This window comes from Artemia sp. Qi Xiang Cuo, chromosome 11 (assembly GCF_049724085.1).
Source record: "Artemia sp. Qi Xiang Cuo chromosome 11, ASM4972408v1, whole genome shotgun sequence".
NCBI lineage: Eukaryota > Metazoa > Arthropoda > Branchiopoda > Anostraca > Artemiidae > Artemia > Artemia sp. Qi Xiang Cuo.
In genome coordinates this window covers 50,764,543-50,783,757 of record NC_142804.1, presented here as the reverse complement: position 1 = coordinate 50,783,757, position 19,215 = coordinate 50,764,543, and the positions used below count along the sequence as shown (strand labels likewise).

Sequence of the window (19,215 nt, the reverse complement as noted above, 5' to 3'; positions counted from 1 at the left end):
TTGAGATATCCAAAAAGCTGTAAAGTAAAGTTGTGGGTGAAAAGGATGGGTACTTCAAGTTCTAAAATGGGTTCAGAAGGGACATTAGCAAAGGAACTTGCTCTGAAATGTCTTTTGAAAAGTATTGCTTGATCTTGAGGTGTGCAAAAAGTCGTAAAATTAAGTTGTGTTGAAAAAGATAACTACTTCAACTTGTAAAATTGGTTTATGAAGGACATTAAGAAAAAACTTGTTCTGAAAAAATATAATAGAGCCTTTTGAAAAGTATTGCTTGATGTTTAGGTGTGGAAAAAAGTCGTAAAGTAAAGTTGTGGTGAAAAAGACGGGTACTTCAAGTTGGAAAATGGGTTTAGAAGGGACATTAAGAAAGGATGTTGCTCTGAAATGCCTTTTGAAAGGTATATTTTGGTGTTGAGGTATCCAAAAAGCTGTAAAGTAAAGTTTTGGGTGAAATGGATGGATGCTTCAACTTGTAATATGGTTTTAGGAGGGATATTAAGAAAGGAACTTGCTCTGAAATGCCTTTTGAAAAGTATTTCTTGGTGTTGAGGTATCCAAAAAGCTGTAAAGTAAAGTTGTGAGTGAAAAGGATGGGTACTTCAAGTTGGAAAATGGGTTTAGAAGTGACATTAAGAAAAGAAGTTGCTCTGAAATGTCTTTTGAAAGGTATTGCTTGGTGTTGGAGCATTCAAAACCTGTAAAGTAAAGTTGTGGGTGAAAAGGATTGGTACTTCAAGTTGGAAAATGGGTTTAGAAAGGGACATTAAGAAAGGAACTTGCTCTGAAATGCCTTTTGAAAAGTATTTCTTGGTGTTGAGGCATCCAAAAAGCTGTAAAGTAAAGTTGTGAGTGAAAAGGTTGGATGCTTCAACTTGTAAAATTGGTTTAGGAGGGACATTAAGAAAGGAACTTGCTCTGAAATGCCCTTTGAAAAGTATTCCTTGGTGTTGTGGGCATTCGAAAAGCTGTGAAGTATAGTTCTGGGTGAAAAAGTTGGGTACTTAAACTTGTAAAATGGGTTTAGGAGGGACATTAAGAAAAGAACTTGTTCTGAAATGCCGTTTGAAAAGTATTGCTTGGTGTTGGAGCATTCAAAATGCTGTAAAGTAAAATTTTAGGTGAAAAGGATGAGTACTTCAATTTATAAAATGGGTTTAGGAGGGACATAAAGAAAGGAACTGGTTCTGAAGTGCCTTTTGAAAAGTATTTCTTGGTGTTAGAGCATTCAAAAATTAGTAAAGTAAAGTTATGGGTGAAAGGGATGGGTACTTCAACTTGTAAAATGGGTTTAGGATGGATATTAAGAAAATAACATGTTCTGAAAAGATATAATAAAGCCAAAAAAAGTATTAAAAAATGGAGACTCAGGGGCCTTTGGGGTGCTGGGGGTCCTTTGGGAGTCTGGGGGGGCCCTTGAGGGCCGGGGGGGCCTTGGGGCGCCTGGGGGGCCTTGGGGGGTCCGGGGGTCCCTTTGAGAGTCCGGTGGTCTTTTGGGAGCCCGGGGGGCCTTGGGGGGCCGGGGGCGGCCCTTTGGGGGTCTGGGGGGCACTTGAGGGCCGATTGGTCCTTTGGGAGCCCGGTGGACCTTTGGGGACCGGGTGAGGGCCTTTGGGGGTCCGGGGGGCCCTTTGGGAGCCCGGTGGTCTTTTGGGAGTCCGATGGGCCTTTGGGGGTCTGGGGGGCACTTGAGGGCCGATTGGTCCTTTGGGAGCCCGGTGGACCTTTGGGGACCGGGGGCTTCCTTCGGGGTTGGGGTGGGGTATGAGGAACCCTTTGGGGTTGGGGTAGAGGACCTCACAACACTGTTAAAATACAACTTGTGTAGTATAACGACCACAGAGTTTCACCCTCAAATCCTCTTCTAAAATCTTCTTTTAAAATGTCTAACTGGTTCACCGAAATAATTCCATAACCTGTCTAAAACAGTTTCGCCCAAATAATCCCTAAACGTAATTTCAGCGTGTTCCTTTTGTTTTTGGCATCTCTGCGCTGACGCATTTGAAATTACAAAGAAACCTTTTCGCGCGCTAAAACAATTCATCGCTAAGATGTTTCTTGGAGAATTGTTTCCATGGCGTTTGGTTATTAATATCATTTGGAGTTCGACCAAAAGAGTTGTTTCCGAGGCAAAGACATTAATGACTTGGATCTATTCCTGGAGAAATGTTGACATTACCTGTCAGACATTATTAAGCTTTGCCTGGAAACAATTTGATTAATGACTGACAGCACAGGTGTTCCAAATTCCCAATTGATTACGCAATCACTTTCTCAGAAATCCATCTGCCCTAGGGACTCTATGCCCATATTTGATGTTAAAAAAAGTTGTAGGTGGCAGCAGGGGTGAATCGTGGGGCTGGTACCCCCTCTCTACTATTGTCTCCCATACTCTGGTATAATATAAATTATTTCAGGCAACTCTTATTTTTTGCTTGTTTCCCTGCTAAAAATTTGTGCTTCAAAAAATTGGATAATAGTTTTACTAAAAACTTAGTTAAATTTGCTTTGAACTACCAGTTGTATTACCGTTATATGAATCAATTAGTTGATTACCGCCATACAGGCTTATGTTAATAAAGGGTGAATATTCAGGTTTCGTGAATTAAGCTCCCTTAACTAGTCTTCTTTTTGATTTCCCAGTTAACTATAGAACTTTTAGTGACTAAATACATGAATAAATGGAGAAAAGAATAATAGCTTAGGTCCTACTTAAGGTTTGTTTTAGAAACGTGCCCCGTGTCAGAAATGTTGGTTAATCTCGTTTCAGGAAACCAAATTTTCAGCCTAATTTCCAAATTTTCAAAATTTTGCTTATGTCAAAAAAATTTCAAATTTTACCGAATTTTCAGCCTAAGCCAGATTTTCATATTAATGAATTATTATAAATGTTCCAACGGTAAATATTATCGTTTGAGTGACATAACATTTGAAAAAAAAATTTACCTTAGCTATGATTTAGTAGTATTTTGAGTTTCCTTGCTTGTTTTTGTCTTTTAACGAAAAATTGTCCTAAAATGATGAAATAAATTGATTTCCGTTCTAGTGAATGAATTCAAATGTTCAAGTTTTCTATAACTGGCTTTCTTGAGTTTTTAAAATGTGACTAATCATATTAAGTGAAATATATATATATATATATATATATATATATATATATATATATATATATATATATATATATATATATATATATATATATATATATATATATATATATATATATATATATATATATATATATATACATATATATATATATATATATATATATATATATATATATATATATATATATATATATATATATATATATATATGTATATATATTTATATATTTATATATATATTTTGAATGGCACACTATTAGGGAAAATACCTAAACAGCACCTCTTCCCATGATATAGTAATGTACCAAGTTTAATTTGCTTTCATTTTCTTGTCAAAAATTGATATTAAAAAAAAAATAAAATAAAAATAGATGTGCAAATGAGTTTACTTAGTAGTATTTCTTAGCTGTTGATGGAACATGTAATATCTTACAAATAGCGTAAAATGTATAGTCTAAATCTCAGATTAATAACGATTTATCAAAAACTAATATTTTTTCTCATGCATTAAAAGAAGAGCTGTGAAGGGAAAATGGATCTGACAGGGGCTTCCATTTAAAAACAGACTAAAGCTGTAGTTTAAAAATATACCTCTTAAGTGTGTGCAACACAAGCGCATCCTACTCTTTTTTTCATAACACAAGCCACTCCTTGAACATCCTTTGTGTGTGTCCTTTAAGTTCTAACGTTTCCCCTAATATAAAGCATGCCCCGTGTTCAACAGATCTTATTTGATGATGGGGACGATGGTTGATTAACCGTCCTCTCTTGTCTGGTGGCCTTAGGACGGAATCTTCTGTTGATTGATTTATTTAGATGGTCACTGTTCTTCCAATCTTCTTCAAGAATTTTGTTGGTAGCTTAACCGTCTCAACTGCCAGCTTGCCGTCTTCTATGTCACATAGTAACACAGTTGAACTGAGTGGTCTTCTAATTTTCTTTAAGAATTCTGTTATTTCTTTTTTTTCTGTTCTCTATCTTTGGCATCCAATTAATACGTGCTATGTAGTTTCAACTTGGCCCCATTTAACACAATTTTCACTTTCACCTAAGAACTTGGCTTTATATGCATGGGTACCAGCATGGGTAGATCTCAGTGTAAACATAATACTGCTTTCTTTTTTATTAAGCTTTTCATATAGTTTTCTTTCAAATTAAGTATTTGTTTTCTATTTGCTCACCATGTTCCATTTTTGTCTCTCCATTCATTTAGCTTGTCTATTTTAATGTTTCTTGATATATTTTCGATTATATCGATTAGTTTTGGTGTTATTTCTATTGTTGGTGCCCTTGAATCACAAATATGATCTGATTTTTACAAATTAGATCTGATTTTCATTAATTGAAATTACTTTTTGAGTGAGTGTAATATGCTCTATTGAACGCCATTTGAACAGTAAGGTTAATTTTACGTGAATAATTTGATAATTGGAAGAAAAGGCCAAAGTCTATTGGTATAACTTTCCCTCTATACACCTATGGTATTCCCATTGCAGCAAAAATTATAGTTAAAAAGTAAAAAAAAAATTAAAAATTTTGCATTTCCATAACACCTTTTAAGGAAGATTCTGGCAGAATGTTCGATGAAGATTTTTAATTTAATTTTTAATTTTTCTCTATACATAAATACAACAAGAATTTTCTATCAAGAAAAAACGAATTGCAGCCTATTGAGCTTTGACGCAGTACAACCAAATAATTATTTTAATTGGTTCTGATAAGCGCTATTGAACGCAGTTCAATAATTGCAGTTTCCTATGGAACGCCCAAAGATTACAAAAACATTTGTTGCTACAAGCCTATGGAACGCAGAACGCTTTATTTTTTTCGTTATTTATTATCATTAGAATTTCAATCACTCTTTTGGAACATTAATCCTTGGACAAGAAAAAGAGTTATGTTCTATAACCCTTCAAGACTTGCGATTTTTAATTGATATCTTTTGATTTAAGGCGGAATATGTATTCTGGCTGACGAGATGGGTCTTGGTAAAACTAGCCAGTCACTGACATTTATTGATGCCGTGTTCAAGTGTGGTATACGTGGTCCTTTCCTTGTCGTTGCGCCATTATCAACAATTCCGAATTGGCAAAGAGAAATTGTGAAACTTGGACAAATATGACCGTCATTGTTTATCATGGATCATCCAATAGTAGAAATATGATTACTGAATATGAGCCACAGTTTATAGACAGTAAGCTTATCGCAGATCATTTCTGGTCATCGTGAACAAAAAGCTCCTCCCACTTCTTTCTACCTTAGCTTGTTTAGCCTGTTTCTGAATATACCAGTAAGCTTAACGCAGATCATTTCTGGTCATCGTGAACAAAAAGCTCCTCCCACTTCTTTCTGCCTTAGCTTGTTTAGCCTGTTTCTTTCCACTCGCACCCCTGTCCGGGTTTTTATAATGGGAGAGATAGAGAATGATCATACTGCTATATTCTGTCTACTGTAATATGAGCTGTATTTTAAGGATGAAAACGGGAAAAGAGTGAAGGACGCTTTTAAGTTTAACGTTTTAATTACTACTTTTGAAGTTATTATTACAGATTGCGTTGAACTGAGAAGTTTTCCATGGAGATTGTGTATTATTGATGAAGCTCATAGGCTGAAAAACAAAAATTGTAAATTACTGAAAGGTTTGAGACTGTTGAATACCGAGCATCGTGTTCTTCTCTCTGGTACTCCGTTGCAAAATAATATTAGTGAGTTATTTTCACTTTTGAATTTCCTTGAGCCTCAGCAGTTTAATAATAGTGAATGTTTTTTGTGGGAGTTTGGGGATCTGGTGACAGAAGAGCATGTGCAGAAACTATAAGCTTTATTGAAGCCAATGATGTTAAGACGACTGAAAGAGGACGTTGAGAAAAATTTGGCTCCCAAAACTGAGACCATCGTCCAAGTTGAACTGACTAATATTCAAAAGAAATATTATAGAGGAATATTATAACGTAACTTTTCATTCTTGCAGAAAAGAACTAACTATCAAAACATTCCGAATTTAATTAACACTATGATGTAAGTAAGAAAATGTTGTATTCATCATTTTCTCTTAAACGGTGCTGAAGATCAAATTCAGTATGATATGAAGCAATCAGTGGATGGTCATGACTTCGATCATGATGAACTCTATTTTAGGTCACTTGTTCAGTCCTCTGGCAAACTTGTACTTGTTAATAAATTGCTGCAAAAGCTCAAAGCAGCAGGACATCGAGTTTTAATATTTTCACAAATTGTCAAATGTTTAGATATACTTGAAGATTATCTTATTTATCAGAAATATCCTTACGAAAGGATTGACGGTCGTATTACGGGTAACCTCCGGCAAGCGGCGATTGATCGCTATTCAAAACCGGACTCAGATCGATTCGTATTCCTCTTATGTACAATGGCCGGCGGCTTAGGTATTAATTTAACTGCTGCCGGTACAGTGATTATTTATGATTCTGATTGGAACCCTCAGAATGATTTACAAGCACAGGCAAGGTGACATCGGATTGGACAATCAGAAACAGTGAAAGTTTACCGATTGATTACTAGAAACACATATGAAAGAGAAATGTTTGACAAAGCCTCTAAAAAGCTTGGACTTGATAAAGCTTTTCTTCAAAGTATGAACACTTCTCAAAGTGCAAAATGAAGTGATGATAAGGATGTAGCATCTGCTGGCATATCTGGCTGTGGGAGGCTAGGAAAGCAACTTTCTAAGAAGGAAATTGAAGATCTAATTAAAAAAGGTGACTAGTGCATCTGATTTTTAAACTACAAGGAACTTATGCTTGAGCCAAAACTTGCTCCCACGTTGTGGTCCTGATTCAAATTTTTGAAAATTATAAGTGTGTTCCAGACTGAATTATCATAGATGATAATAAATTATTTGCTAATGTTTGCATTCCCAGATAACAGATAACACATAATTATAAGCACTTTGTATTGCTATAAGCAAAACGGTCGACAATGTTAGCTCTTTTTCTGTATTAAATAAAAAAAAGTTGTTTCTTTTTTCAAATGAAAATAAAGACTGACAGTAGAATAAAGAGAAATTATTCCATGTATTGGAGAGGGACCTTCCTTTGACCCTGAAGTTTGATATTTGTAGGGGGGACCCTATAACTCCTGACAGTACACCATATATGGGCATAGAATCCCCAGGGAGAACACGTTTCCAAGGAATTGATTTGTTGGTGTTCGTCCAGGAGAATTATCTCCGGGTGAAGTTTATTAATGTCTGATGGATGATGACAAGGTTGATTGATTTGTTGGTGTTCGTCTAGGAGAATTGTCTCCGGGCGAAGTTTATTAATGACTGATGGATGATGTCAAGGTCGATTGATTTGTTGATATTCGTCCAGGAGAATTGTCTCTGGGCAGAAGTTTGCACATGCATATTAACGGTGGGGAAAATGTTTTGATTTTAGAGCTGAAAAGATTAACGCGGGAAAGGGTTTCCTAGGAATTTTAAATGTGACAGCGAAGGGATGCCAAAACAAAAGGAAAACGCAGAAATTACGTTTTGGGATTATTTGGGCGAAACCATTTTAGACATTTTAGAAGATGATTTAAGCGAAACCGTTTGAGGCATTTTAGAAGATGATTTTAGAAGATGTTTTGAAGGTGAAACTCTGTGGTCGTTGTAATACACAAGTTGCATTTGAACAGTGTTGTAAGGTCCTCTACCCCAACTCCAAAGGGCCCTGACCCCCTACCCCAACCCCGAAGGAACCCCCCGGCCTCCAAAGGCCCCGAGCCCCCAAAGACCCCTCCCTCCCCAGGCCCCCAAAAGCGCCCCGATGCCCCATTTTTTAGTATTTTTTATTTGCGCATTTGAGACACAAAAGTGCCCCAACCCCCAACATTTTGGTTCCCCTCAAATATATCATTTCAGAACAAGTTCTTACCTAATGTCCCTCCTAAACCAATTTTACAAGTTGAATTACTCATCCTTTTCACCCACAACTCTACTCTAAGAATTTTTGAATACCAAAACATCAAGCAATACTTTACAAAAGCCATTTCAGAACAAGTTCTTTTCATAATATCCCACCTAAACCCATTTTACAGGTTGAACTACTCATCTTTTTCAGCCTCAACTTTACTTTACAGCTTTTTGCATACCCACAAAATCAAGCAATACTTTACAAAAGGCATTTCAGAACAAGTTCTTTACGTAATGTCCTTCCCAAACCAATTTTACATGTTGAACTACTCATCTTTTTCGCCCCCAACTTTACTTTAGGACTTTTTGAATACCCTAACACCAAGCAATACTTTTCAAAAGGCATTTCAGAACGAGTTCCTTTCTTAATGTCCCTTCTAAACCAATTTTACAAGTTGAACTACTCATCCTTTTCACCACAGCTTTACTTTACTGCTTTTCGCATACCCACAACATCAAGCAATAAATTTCAAAAGGCTTTTTATATTTTTTCAGAACAAGTTCTTTATGTAATGTCCCTCCTAAAACAATTTTACAACTTGAACTGCTTATCCTTTTCATCAACAACTTTACTTTACTGCTTTTTGCATACCCAAAACATCTAGCAATACTTTTCAAAGGGCTTTATTATATTTTGTCAGAACAAGATCTTTACGTAATGTCTCTTCTAAACATATTTTACGGTTTGAACTATACATCCTTTTCACCCCAACTTTACTTTGTAACTTTTTGAATGCCACAACATCAGGCAATACTTACCAAAAGGAATTATTATAATTTTTCAGAACAAGTTCTTTATGTAATGTCCCTCCCAAACCATATTTACAAGTAGAACTAGTCATCCTTTTCACCATAACTTTAATTTAAGACTTTTTGAATACCACAACATCAAGCAATACTTTTCAAAAAGATTTTCAGAACAAGTTCCTTTCTTAATGTCCCTTCTAAACCAATTTTACTGATTGAACTACTCAACCTTTTCACCACAACATTACATTACGGCTTTTTGCATACCCACAACATCAAGCAATACTTTCAAAGGCTTTTTTATATCTTTTCAGAACAATTTCTTTACGTAATGTCCTGTCTAAATCAATTTTAAAAGTTGAACTACTCATGCTTTCCAACCACAACTTTACTCTATGACTTTTTTAATACCCCAACATCAAGCAATACTTTTTTATATCCTTTCAGAACAAGCTCTTTATGCATAGTCCTCTCTAAACCAACTTTACAATTTGAACCACTCATCCTTTTCAACACAACTTTACTTTAAGACTTTTTGAATAACACAACATCAGGCATTACATTTCAAAATACTTTTTTATATATTTTCAGAACAATTTCTTTATGTGATGCCCCTTCTAAACCAATTTTACAAGTTGAACTACTCATCCTTTTCACCAGAACTTTACTTTAATGCTTTTTGAATAACCACAACATCAAGCAATACTTTTCAAAAGGCTTTTTCATATCTTTTCAGAACAAGTTCTTTATGTATAGTCCTCCCTAAACCAATTTTACAGGTTGAACTACTCATCTTTTTCACCCACAACATTACTTTACGACTTTTTGTATACCACAACATCAAGCAATTCTTTTCCAAAGGCTTTTTAATATTTTTAAAAACGAGTTCTTTATGTAATGTCCCTTCTAAACCAATTTTACAAGTTGAAGTACGCATCCTTTTCCCCAGAACTTAAGTTTACGACTTTTTGAATAACAGAACATCAGGTATTACTATTCAAAATGCTTTTTCATATCTTTTAAGAACAATTTCTTTATGTATTGTACTCATTAAATCTATTTTAAAGGTTGAAGTACTCATTCTTTCTAACCAAAATTTCACACTACGACATTTTGATTACTCCAAAACATCAAGCAATACTTTTCAAAAGGCTTTTTTATATCTTTTCAAAACAATTTCTTTATGTAATGTCCCTTCTAAACCAATTTTACAAGTTGAAGTACTCATCTTTTTACCAAAAATTAACTTTACGGGTTTTTGCATACCCCAACATCAAGCAATACCTTTCAAAAGGCTTTTTTATATTTTTTCAGAACAAGTTCCTTATGTAATGTCCCTTCTAAACCAATTTGACAAGTTGAAGGTACCCATCCTTTTCACCACAACTTTACTTTACGGGTTTTTGCATACCCCAACATCAAGCAATACCTTTCAAAAGGCTTTTTTATATTTTTTTCAGAACAAGTTCGTTTCATAATGAACCTTCTAAACCAATTTTACAATTTGAAGTACTCATCCTTTTCACCAACAACTTTACTTTACGACTTTTTGAATACCTCAACATCAAGCAATACTTTTCAAAAGGCTTTTTATATCCTTTCAGAAAAAGTTCTTTTCATAATATCCCACCTAAACCCATTTTACATGTTGAAATAATCATCTTTTTCGCCCACAACTTTACTTTAGGACTTTTTGAATACCCTAACACCAAGCAATTGTTTTCAAAGAACATTTCAGAAAAAGTTTTTTTCATAATATCCCTCCTAAACCCATTTTACAAGTTGAAGTACATATCTTTTTCACCCACAACTTTACTTTATGACTTTTTGAATACCCCAACACCAAGCAATACTTTTCAAAGGACATTTCAAAACAAGTTCTTTTCTTAAGTTCCATCCTAAACCCATCTTACAACTTGAAGTACCAATTTTTTTCACCCACAACTTTACTTTACTGCTTTTTGAATACCCTAACACCAAGCAATACTTTTCAAAGGGCATTTCGGAACAAGTTCCCTTCCTAATGTCTCTCCAAAACCCATTTTACAAGTTGAACTACCATCCTCTTCACCGATAACTTTATATTACAGCATTTTGAATACCCCAACACCAAGTAATACTTTTCAAAAGTATTTCTGAACAAGTTCTTTACGTATTGTCCTTCCTAAACTATTTCTACAAGTTGAACTACTCATCTTTTTCACCCACAACTTTACTTTCCGACTTTTTGAATACCTCAACAACAAACAATACTTTTCAAAGTAATTTCAGAACAAGTTCCTTTCCTAATGTCCATCCTAAACTAATTTTACAAGTTGAACTACTCATCTTTTTCAGCCACAACTTTACTTTACTGCTTTTTAAATACCCCAACATCAAGCAATATTTTACATAAGGCATTTCAGAACAAGTTCTTTCCTTAATGTCTCTCCTAAACTCATTTTACAAGTTCAAGTACTCATCCTTTTCACTACAACTTTACTTTACGACTTTTTGTATCCCCCAAAATCAAGCAATATTTTACATAAGGCATTTCAGAACAAGTTCTTTCCTTAATGTCTCTCCTAAACCAATTTTACAAGTTGAAGTACCTATCATTTTTACCCAAAACTTTACTTTGTAGCTTTTTGAATACCCCAACACCAAGCAATACTTTTCAATGGCATTTTAGAACAAGTTCTTTACGTAATGTCCCCCCTGAACCCATTTTACAACTTGAAGAACTCATCCTTTTTACCAAAACAATAATTTACAGCTTTTTGAACACCCCAACAGCAAGCAATACCTTTCAAAGACATTTCAGAACAAGTTCTTTTCGTAATGTCCCTCCTAAACCCATTTAAAAGTAGAATTACCCATCCTTGTCACCCAATACTTTACTTTACAGCTTTTTGAATAACACAACACCAGGTAATACTTTTAAAAAGGCATTTCAGAACAATTTCTTTTCTTAACGTCCCTCCTAAACCCATTTTACAACTTGAACTACTCATCTTTTTCACCCACAACATTACTTTACTGATTTTTGAACACCCCAACATCAAGCAATAATTTACAAAAGGCATTTCAGAGCAAGTTCTTGTCTTAATATCCCGCCTAAACCCATTTTACAAGTTGAACTACTCATGTTTTTCACCCACAACATTACTTTACTGCTTTTAGGATACCTCGACACCAAGCAATACTTTTCAAAGAGCATTTCAGAATAAGATCTTTTCTTAATGTTCCTCCTAAACTCATTTTACAAGTTGAACTACTCCTCCTTATCACCCAAAACTTTACTTTACAGCTATTAAGGTACCTCAACACCAAGCAATACTTTTCAAAAGGCATTTCAGAACAATTATTTTCTCAATGTCACTCCTAAACCCATTTTAACCCTTGAAGTACTCATCCTTTTCACCCACAACATTACTTTACTGCTTTGAGGATACCTCAACACCAAGCAATACTTTTCAAAAGCTTTTCAGAGCAATTTTTTTTTCTTAATCTCCCTCCTAAACCAATTCTATAAGCTGGACAGCTCATCTTTTTCACCCGCAACTTTACTCTATGACTTTTTGAACACCCCAACATCAAGCAATAGTTTTCAAAAGGCGTTTCTGAACAAGTTCCTTTCTTAATATCGCTCCTAAACCCATTTTGCAACTTGACGTACTCATCCTTTTCACCAAAACTTTATTTTACAGCCTTTTGAACACCCCAACACCAAGTAATAGTTTTCAAAGGACATCTCAGAAAAAGTTCTTTTCATAATATCAATGCTAAACCCTTTTAAAAGTTGAAGTACTTATCTTTTTCACCCACAACTTTAATTTACGACCTTTTGAATACCCCAACACCAGGCAATACTTTTCAAAGGACATTTCAGAACCAGTTCTTTTCTTAATGTCCTCCCTAAACCAATTTTACATGTTGAAGAACTCAACCTCTTCACCCACAACTTTACTTTGCAGCTTTTTGAATACCCTAACACCAAGTATTACTTTTCAAAAGGTATTTCAGAACAAGTTCTTTTCTTATTGCCTCTCCAAAACCCATTTTACAAGTTGAACTACCATCTTTTTCACCCGCAACTTTAATTTACAGCATTTTGAATACCCCAACACCAAAGTAATACTTTCCAAATCTATTTCAGAACAAGTTCTTTTATTAATGTCCCTCCTAAACCCATCTTATAACTTGAAGTACCAATTTTTTTCACCCACAACTTTACTTTACAGCTTTCTGAACACCCCAACATCAACAGAGACATGCAGAAAGCTGGGCTAATTTAGGTTCACTTAGAGTGGCGCACCATTCTAAGTTAACCTAAATTAACCCAGCTTTCTGCATGTCTCTGGTGATGTTGGGGTGTTCAAAAAGCTGTAAAGTAAAGTTGTGGGTGAAAAAGATTCGTACTTCAAGTTGTAAGATGGGCTTAGGAGGAACACTAAGAAAAGAACTTGTTCTTAAATAGCTTTGGAAAGTATATCTTTGGTTTTGGGGTATTCAAAATGCTGTAAAGTAAAATTGCGGGTGAAAAAGATGGTAGTTCAACTTTTAAACTGAGTTTTGGAGAGGCAATAAGAAAAGAACTTGTTCTGAAATACCTTTTGAAAAGTAATGCTTGGTGCTAGGTTATACAAAAAGCTATAAAGTAAAGTTGAGGGTGAAAACGTTTAGTTCTTCAACATGCAAAATCGGCTTAGGGAGGACATTAAGAATAGAACTTGTTCTGAAATGTCCTTTGAAAAGTATTGCCTGGTGTTGGGGTATTCAAAAGGTCGTAAATTAAAGTTGTGGGTGAAAAAGATAAGTACTTCAACTTTTAAAAGGGTTTAGCAGGGATATTATGAAAAGAACTTTTTCTGAGATTTCCTTTGAAAACTATTACTTGGTGTTGGGGTGTTCAAAAAGCTGTAAAATAAAGTTTTGGTGAAAAGGATGAGTACTTCAAGTTGCAAAATGGGTTTAGGAGGGACATTAAGAAAGGAACTTGTTCTGAAACGCCTTTTGAAAACTATTGCTTGATGTTGGGGTGTTCAAAAAGTCATAAAGTAAAGTTGCGGGTGAAAAAGATGAGCTGTTCAACTTATAGAATTGGTTTAGGAGGGATATTAAGAAAAGAACTTGCTCTGAAAAGCCTTTGAAAAGTATTGCTTGGTATTGAGGTATCCTAAAAGCAGTAAAGTAATGTTGTGGGTGAAAAGGATGAGTACTTCAAGTTGTAAAATGGGTTTAGGATTGACATTAAGAAAATACTTGTTCTGAAATGCCTTTTGAAAAGTATTGCTTGGTGTTGAAGTACCTTAATAGCTGTAAAGTAAAGTTTTGGGTGAAAAGGAGGAGTAGTTCAACTTGTAAAATGAGTTTAGGAGGAACATTAAGAAAAGAATTTGTTCTGAAATGCCCTTTGAAAAGTATTGCTTGGTGTTGAGGTATCCTAAAAGCAGTAAAGTAATGTTGTGGGTGAAAAAGACGAGTAGTTAAACTTGTAAAATGGGTTTAGGCGGGAATTTAAGAAAAGAACTTGCTCTGAAATGCCTTTTGTAAAGTATTGCTTGATCTTGGGGTATTTAAAAAGCAAAAAAGTAAAGTTGTGGCTGAAAAAGATGAGTAGTTCAACTTGTAGAAATGTTTTAGGAAGGACAATACGTAAAGAAACTGTTCAGAAATACTTTAAAAAAATATTACTTGGTGTTGGGGTATTCAAAATGCTGTAATGTAAAGTTGTGGGTGAAGAGGATGGTAGTTCAACTTGTAAAATGGGTTTTGGAGAGACATTAGGAAGGGAACCTGTTCTGAAATGTCCTTTGAAAAGTATTGCTTGGTGTTAGGGTATTCAAAAAGCTGTAAAGTAAAGTTGTGGGTGAAAAAGATTGGTACTTCAAGTTGTAAGATGGATTTAGGATGGAGATTAAGAAAAAAACTTGTTCTGAAATGCCCTGTGAAAAGTATTGCTTGGTGTTGGGGTATTCAAAAATTCATAAAGTAAAGTTGTGGGTGAAAAAGATCTGTACTTCAACTTGTAAATTGGGTTTATGAGGGATATTATGAAAAGAAACTTTTCTGAAATGTACTTTGAAAAGTATTGCTTGGTGTTAGGGTATTCAAAAAGTCCTAAGGTAAAGTTGTGGGTGAAAAAGATGAGTAGTTCAACATGTAAAATGGGTTTAGGTGGGATATTATGAAAAGAACTTTTTCTGAAAGGATATAAAAAGCCTTTTGAAAAGTATTGCTTGATGTTGAGGTATTCAAAAAGTCGTAAAGTAAAGTTGTTGGTGAAAAGGATGAGTAGTTCAAATTGTAAAATTGGTTTAGGAGGGATATTAGTAAAAGAATTTGTTCTGAAAAAATATAAAAAAAAACCTCTGAAAAGTATTGCTTGATGTTGTGGGTATGTAAAAAGCAGTAAAGTAAAGTTGTGGCTGAAAAAGATGAGTAGTTCAACTTGTAGAAATGGTTTAGGAAGGACAATACGTAAAGAAATTGTTCAGAAATACTTTTGAAAAATATTACTTGGTGTTGGGGTATTCAAAATGCTGTAATGTAAAGTTGTGGGTGAAGAGGATGGTAGTTCAACTTGTAAAATGGGTTTTGGAGAGACATTAGGAAGGGAACCTGTTCTGAAATGTCCTTTGAAAAGTATTGCTTGGTGTTAGGGTATTCAAAAAGCTGTAAAGTAAAGTTGTGGGTGAAAAAGATTGGTACTTCAAGTTGTAAGATGGATTTAGGATTCAACTTGTAGAAATGGTTTAGGAAGGACAATACGTAAAGAAATTGTTCAGAAATACTTTTGAAAAATATTACTTGGTGTTGGGGTATTCAAAATGCTGTAATGTAAAGTTGTGGGTGAAGAGGATGGTAGTTCAACTTGTAAAATGGGTTTTGGAGAGACATTAGGAAGGGAACCTGTTCTGAAATGTCCTTTGAAAAGTATTGCTTGGTGTTAGGGTATTCAAAAAGCTGTAAAGTAAAGTTGTGGGTGAAAAAGATTGGTACTTCAAGTTGTAAGATGGATTTAGGATGGTAATTAAGAAAAAAACTTGTTCTGAAATGCCCTGTGAAAAGTATTGCTTGGTGTTGGGGTATTCAAAAAGTCATAAAGTAAAGTTGTGGGTGAAAAAGATATGTACTTCAACTTGTAAATTGGGTTTAGGAGGGATATTATGAAAAGAAAATTTTCTGAAATGTTCTTTGAAAAGTATTGCTTGGTGTTAGGGTATTCAAAAAGTCCAAAGGTAAAGTTGTGGGTGAAAAGGATGAGCAGTTCAACATCTAACATGGGTTTAGGTGGGATATTATGAAAAGAACTTTTTCTGAAAGGATATAAAATGCATTTTGAAAAGTATTGCTTGTTGTTGAGGTATTCAAAAAGTCGTAAAGTAAAGTTTTGGGTGAAAAGGATGAGTAGTTCAAATTGTAAAATTCGTTTACGAGGGATATTATTAAAAGAAGTTGTTCTGAAAAAATATAAAAAAAAACATCTGAAAAGTATTGCTTGATGTTGTGGGTATGCAAAAAGCAGTAAAGTAAAGTTGTGGCTGAAAAAGATGAGTAGTTCAACCAGTAGAAATGGTTTAGGAAGGACAATACGTAAAGAAATTGTTCAGAAAGGATATATAAAGCCTTTTGAAAAGATTGCTTGACGTTGGGGTATGCAAAAAGTCGTAAAGTAAAGTTGTGGTGAAAAGAATGAGTACTTCAAATTGTAAAATGGGTTTAGGAGGGAAATTATGAAAAGAACTTGTTCTGAAAGGATATAAAAAGGCCTTTTGAAAAGTATTGCTTGATTTTGTGGTATTCAAAAAGTCGTAAAGTAAAGTTGTGGGTGAAAAGGATGAGTACTTCAAATTGTAAAATAGGTTTAGGAGGGATATAATAAAAAGAACTTGTTCTGAAAAAATATAAAAATGTCTTTGGAAAAGTATTGCTTGATGTTGGGGTATGCAAAAAGTCGCAATGTAATGTTGTTGATAAATAAGATGAGTAATTCAAACTTTAAAATTGGTTTAGGGAGGACAATACATAATGAATTTGTTCTGAAAAAATATAAAAAAGCCTTTTTAATAGTGTTGATTGATGTTGTGGTATTAAAAAAGTTGTAAAGTAAAGTTGTGGGTGAAAAGGATGAGCAATTCAAATTGTAAAATTGGTTTAGAAGGAACATTACATAAAGAACTTGTTTTGAAAAAAACATAATAAAGCCTTTTGAAAAGTTTTGCTTGATGTTGTGGGTATGCAAAAAGCAGTAAAGTAAAGTTGTGGCTGAAAAAGATGAGTAGTTGAACCTGTAAAATTGGTTTAGAAGGACTATACATAAAGAACTTGTTCTGAAAAGATATAAAAAAAGCCTTTTGAAAAGTATTGCTTGATGTTGTGGTATTCAAAAAGTCGTAAAGTAATGTTGTGGGTGAAAAAGATGAGTACTTCAACTTGTAAAATGGGTTTAGGAAGGACTTTACAGAAAGAACTTGTTTTAAAAAGAAAAAAAAGCCTTTTGAAAAGTATTGCTTGATGTTGTGGTATTCAAAAGCCGTAAAATTGTGGTGAAAAGGATGAGTACTTCAACCAAATTGGTTTAGAAGGGACATTACATAAAGAACTTGTTCTGAAAAAATATAAAAAAGCCTTTTGAAAGGTGTTGCTTGATTTTGGGGTATGCAAAAACCCGTAAAGTTGTGGTGAAAAATAGGAGTACTTCAACTTGTAAAATTGGTTTAGAAGGGACGTTACATAAAGAAATTGTTTTGAAAAGATATAAAAAAGCCTTTTGAAAAGTATTGCTTGATGTTGGGGTATTCAAAAGTAGTAATGTAATGTGGTGGGTGAAAAAGATGAGTAGATCACGCTTTAAAATGGGCTTAGGGAGGACAACACATAAAGAACTTTTTTTGAAAAGATGTAAAAAAGCCTTTTGAATAGTAATGCCTGATGTTGTGGTATTCAAAAAGTCGTAAAGTAAAGTTGTGGTGAAAAGGATGAGTACTTCAACTTGTAAAATTGGTTTAGAAGGGACATTACATAAAGAACTTGTTTTGAAAAGATATAAAAAAGCCTTTTGAAAAGTATTGCTTGATGTTGGGGTATGCAAAAAGTCGTAAGGTAAAGTTGTGGGTGAAAAAGATGAGTACTTTGACTTGTAGAATTGGTTTAGGGAGGACTATACATAAAGAACTTGCTCTGAAAAGATATAAAAAAGTCTTTTGAATAGTATTGCTTGATGTTGGGGTATGCAAAAAGTCGTAAAGTAATGTTGTGGTTGAAAAAGATGAGTACTTCAACTTGTAAAATGTGTTTAGAAGGGACATTAAATAAAGAACTTGTTCTGAAAAGATATAAAAAAAGCCTTTTGAAAATTATTGATTGTTTTTGTGGGTATGCAAAAAGCAATAAAGTAAATTTGTGGTGAAAAAGATGAGTAGTTCAACTTGTAAAATGGGTTTAGGCGGGATATTAAGAAAAGAACTTGCTCTGAAATGCCTTTTGTAAAGTATTGCTTGATGTTGGGGTGTTCAAAAAGTTGTAAAGTAAAGTTGTTGGTGAAAAGGATGAGTACTTAAAGTTGTAAAATGGGTTTAGGAGGGACATTAAGAGAGGAACTTGTTCTGAAATACCTTTTGAAAAGTATTACTTGGTGTTGTGGCATTCAAAAAGCTGTAAAGTAAAGTGCTGGGTGATAAGGATGGGTAATTCAACTTTTGAATGGGTTTAGGCAGAACATTACGAAAAGAACTTGTTCTGAAATGTCTTTGAAAGGTATTGCTTTGTGTTGGGGTGTTCAAAAAGCTGTAAAGTAATGTTGTGGGTGAAAAAGATGAGCAGTTCAACATGTAAAATGGGTTTAGGTGGGATATTATGAAAAGAACTTTTTCTGAAAGGATATAAAAAGCCTTTTGAAAAATATTGCTTGCTGTTGAGGTATTCAAAAAGTCGTAAAGTAAAGTTTTGGGTGAAAAGGATGAGTAATTAAAATTGTAAAATTGGTTTACGAGGGATATTATTAAAAGAGGTTGTTCTGAAAAAAATATATAAAAAAACCTCTGAAAAGTATTGCTTGATGTTGTGGGTATGCAAAAAGCAAAAAAGTAAAGTTGTGAAAGGATAGTAATGTTGTGGTGAAAAGGATGAGTAGTTCAACATGTAAAATGGGTTTAGGTGGGATATTATGAAAAGAACTTGTTCTGAAATGCCATTGAAAAGTATTGCTTGGTTCTGGGGTATTCAAAAAGCTATAAAGTAAAGTTTTGAAATATCTTTCTGATGAGTACTTCGGAAAGACATCGTTCGGAAAACGATGAGTACTTCAAGTTGTAAAATGGGTTCAGGAGGGACATTACGTAAAGAACTTGTTCTGAAATGCCATTGAAAAGTATTGCTTGGTGTTGGGGTATTCAAAAAGCTATAAAGTAAAGTTTTGGGTGAAAAGGATAGGTACTTCAA

At 34.2% G+C, this 19,215-nt stretch overlaps 1 protein-coding gene and 1 pseudogene across 3 annotated transcripts in view; both read left to right on the top strand.

Moving 5' to 3' along the window:
• LOC148947096 (ATP-dependent chromatin remodeler CHD9-like) overlaps nucleotides 1-5,200 on the top strand; it is a 47,223-nt gene extending 42,023 nt beyond the window's left edge. For all 3 annotated transcript variants that reach the window (XM_089097260.1, XM_089097259.1, XM_089097261.1), the window contains one exon: nucleotides 5,060-5,200. In XM_089097260.1, coding sequence (XP_088953386.1) covers nucleotides 5,060-5,081 — 22 coding nt within the window. In that variant the 3' untranslated portion in view covers nucleotides 5,082-5,200. The remainder of the gene's footprint in view (nucleotides 1-5,059) is intronic.
• Nucleotides 5,201-6,192: 992 nt separating this feature from the next.
• On the top strand, nucleotides 6,193-6,597 carry LOC148947095 (ATP-dependent chromatin remodeler CHD8 pseudogene; annotated as a pseudogene).
• The last annotated feature ends 12,618 nt before the right edge of the window (nucleotides 6,598-19,215 follow it).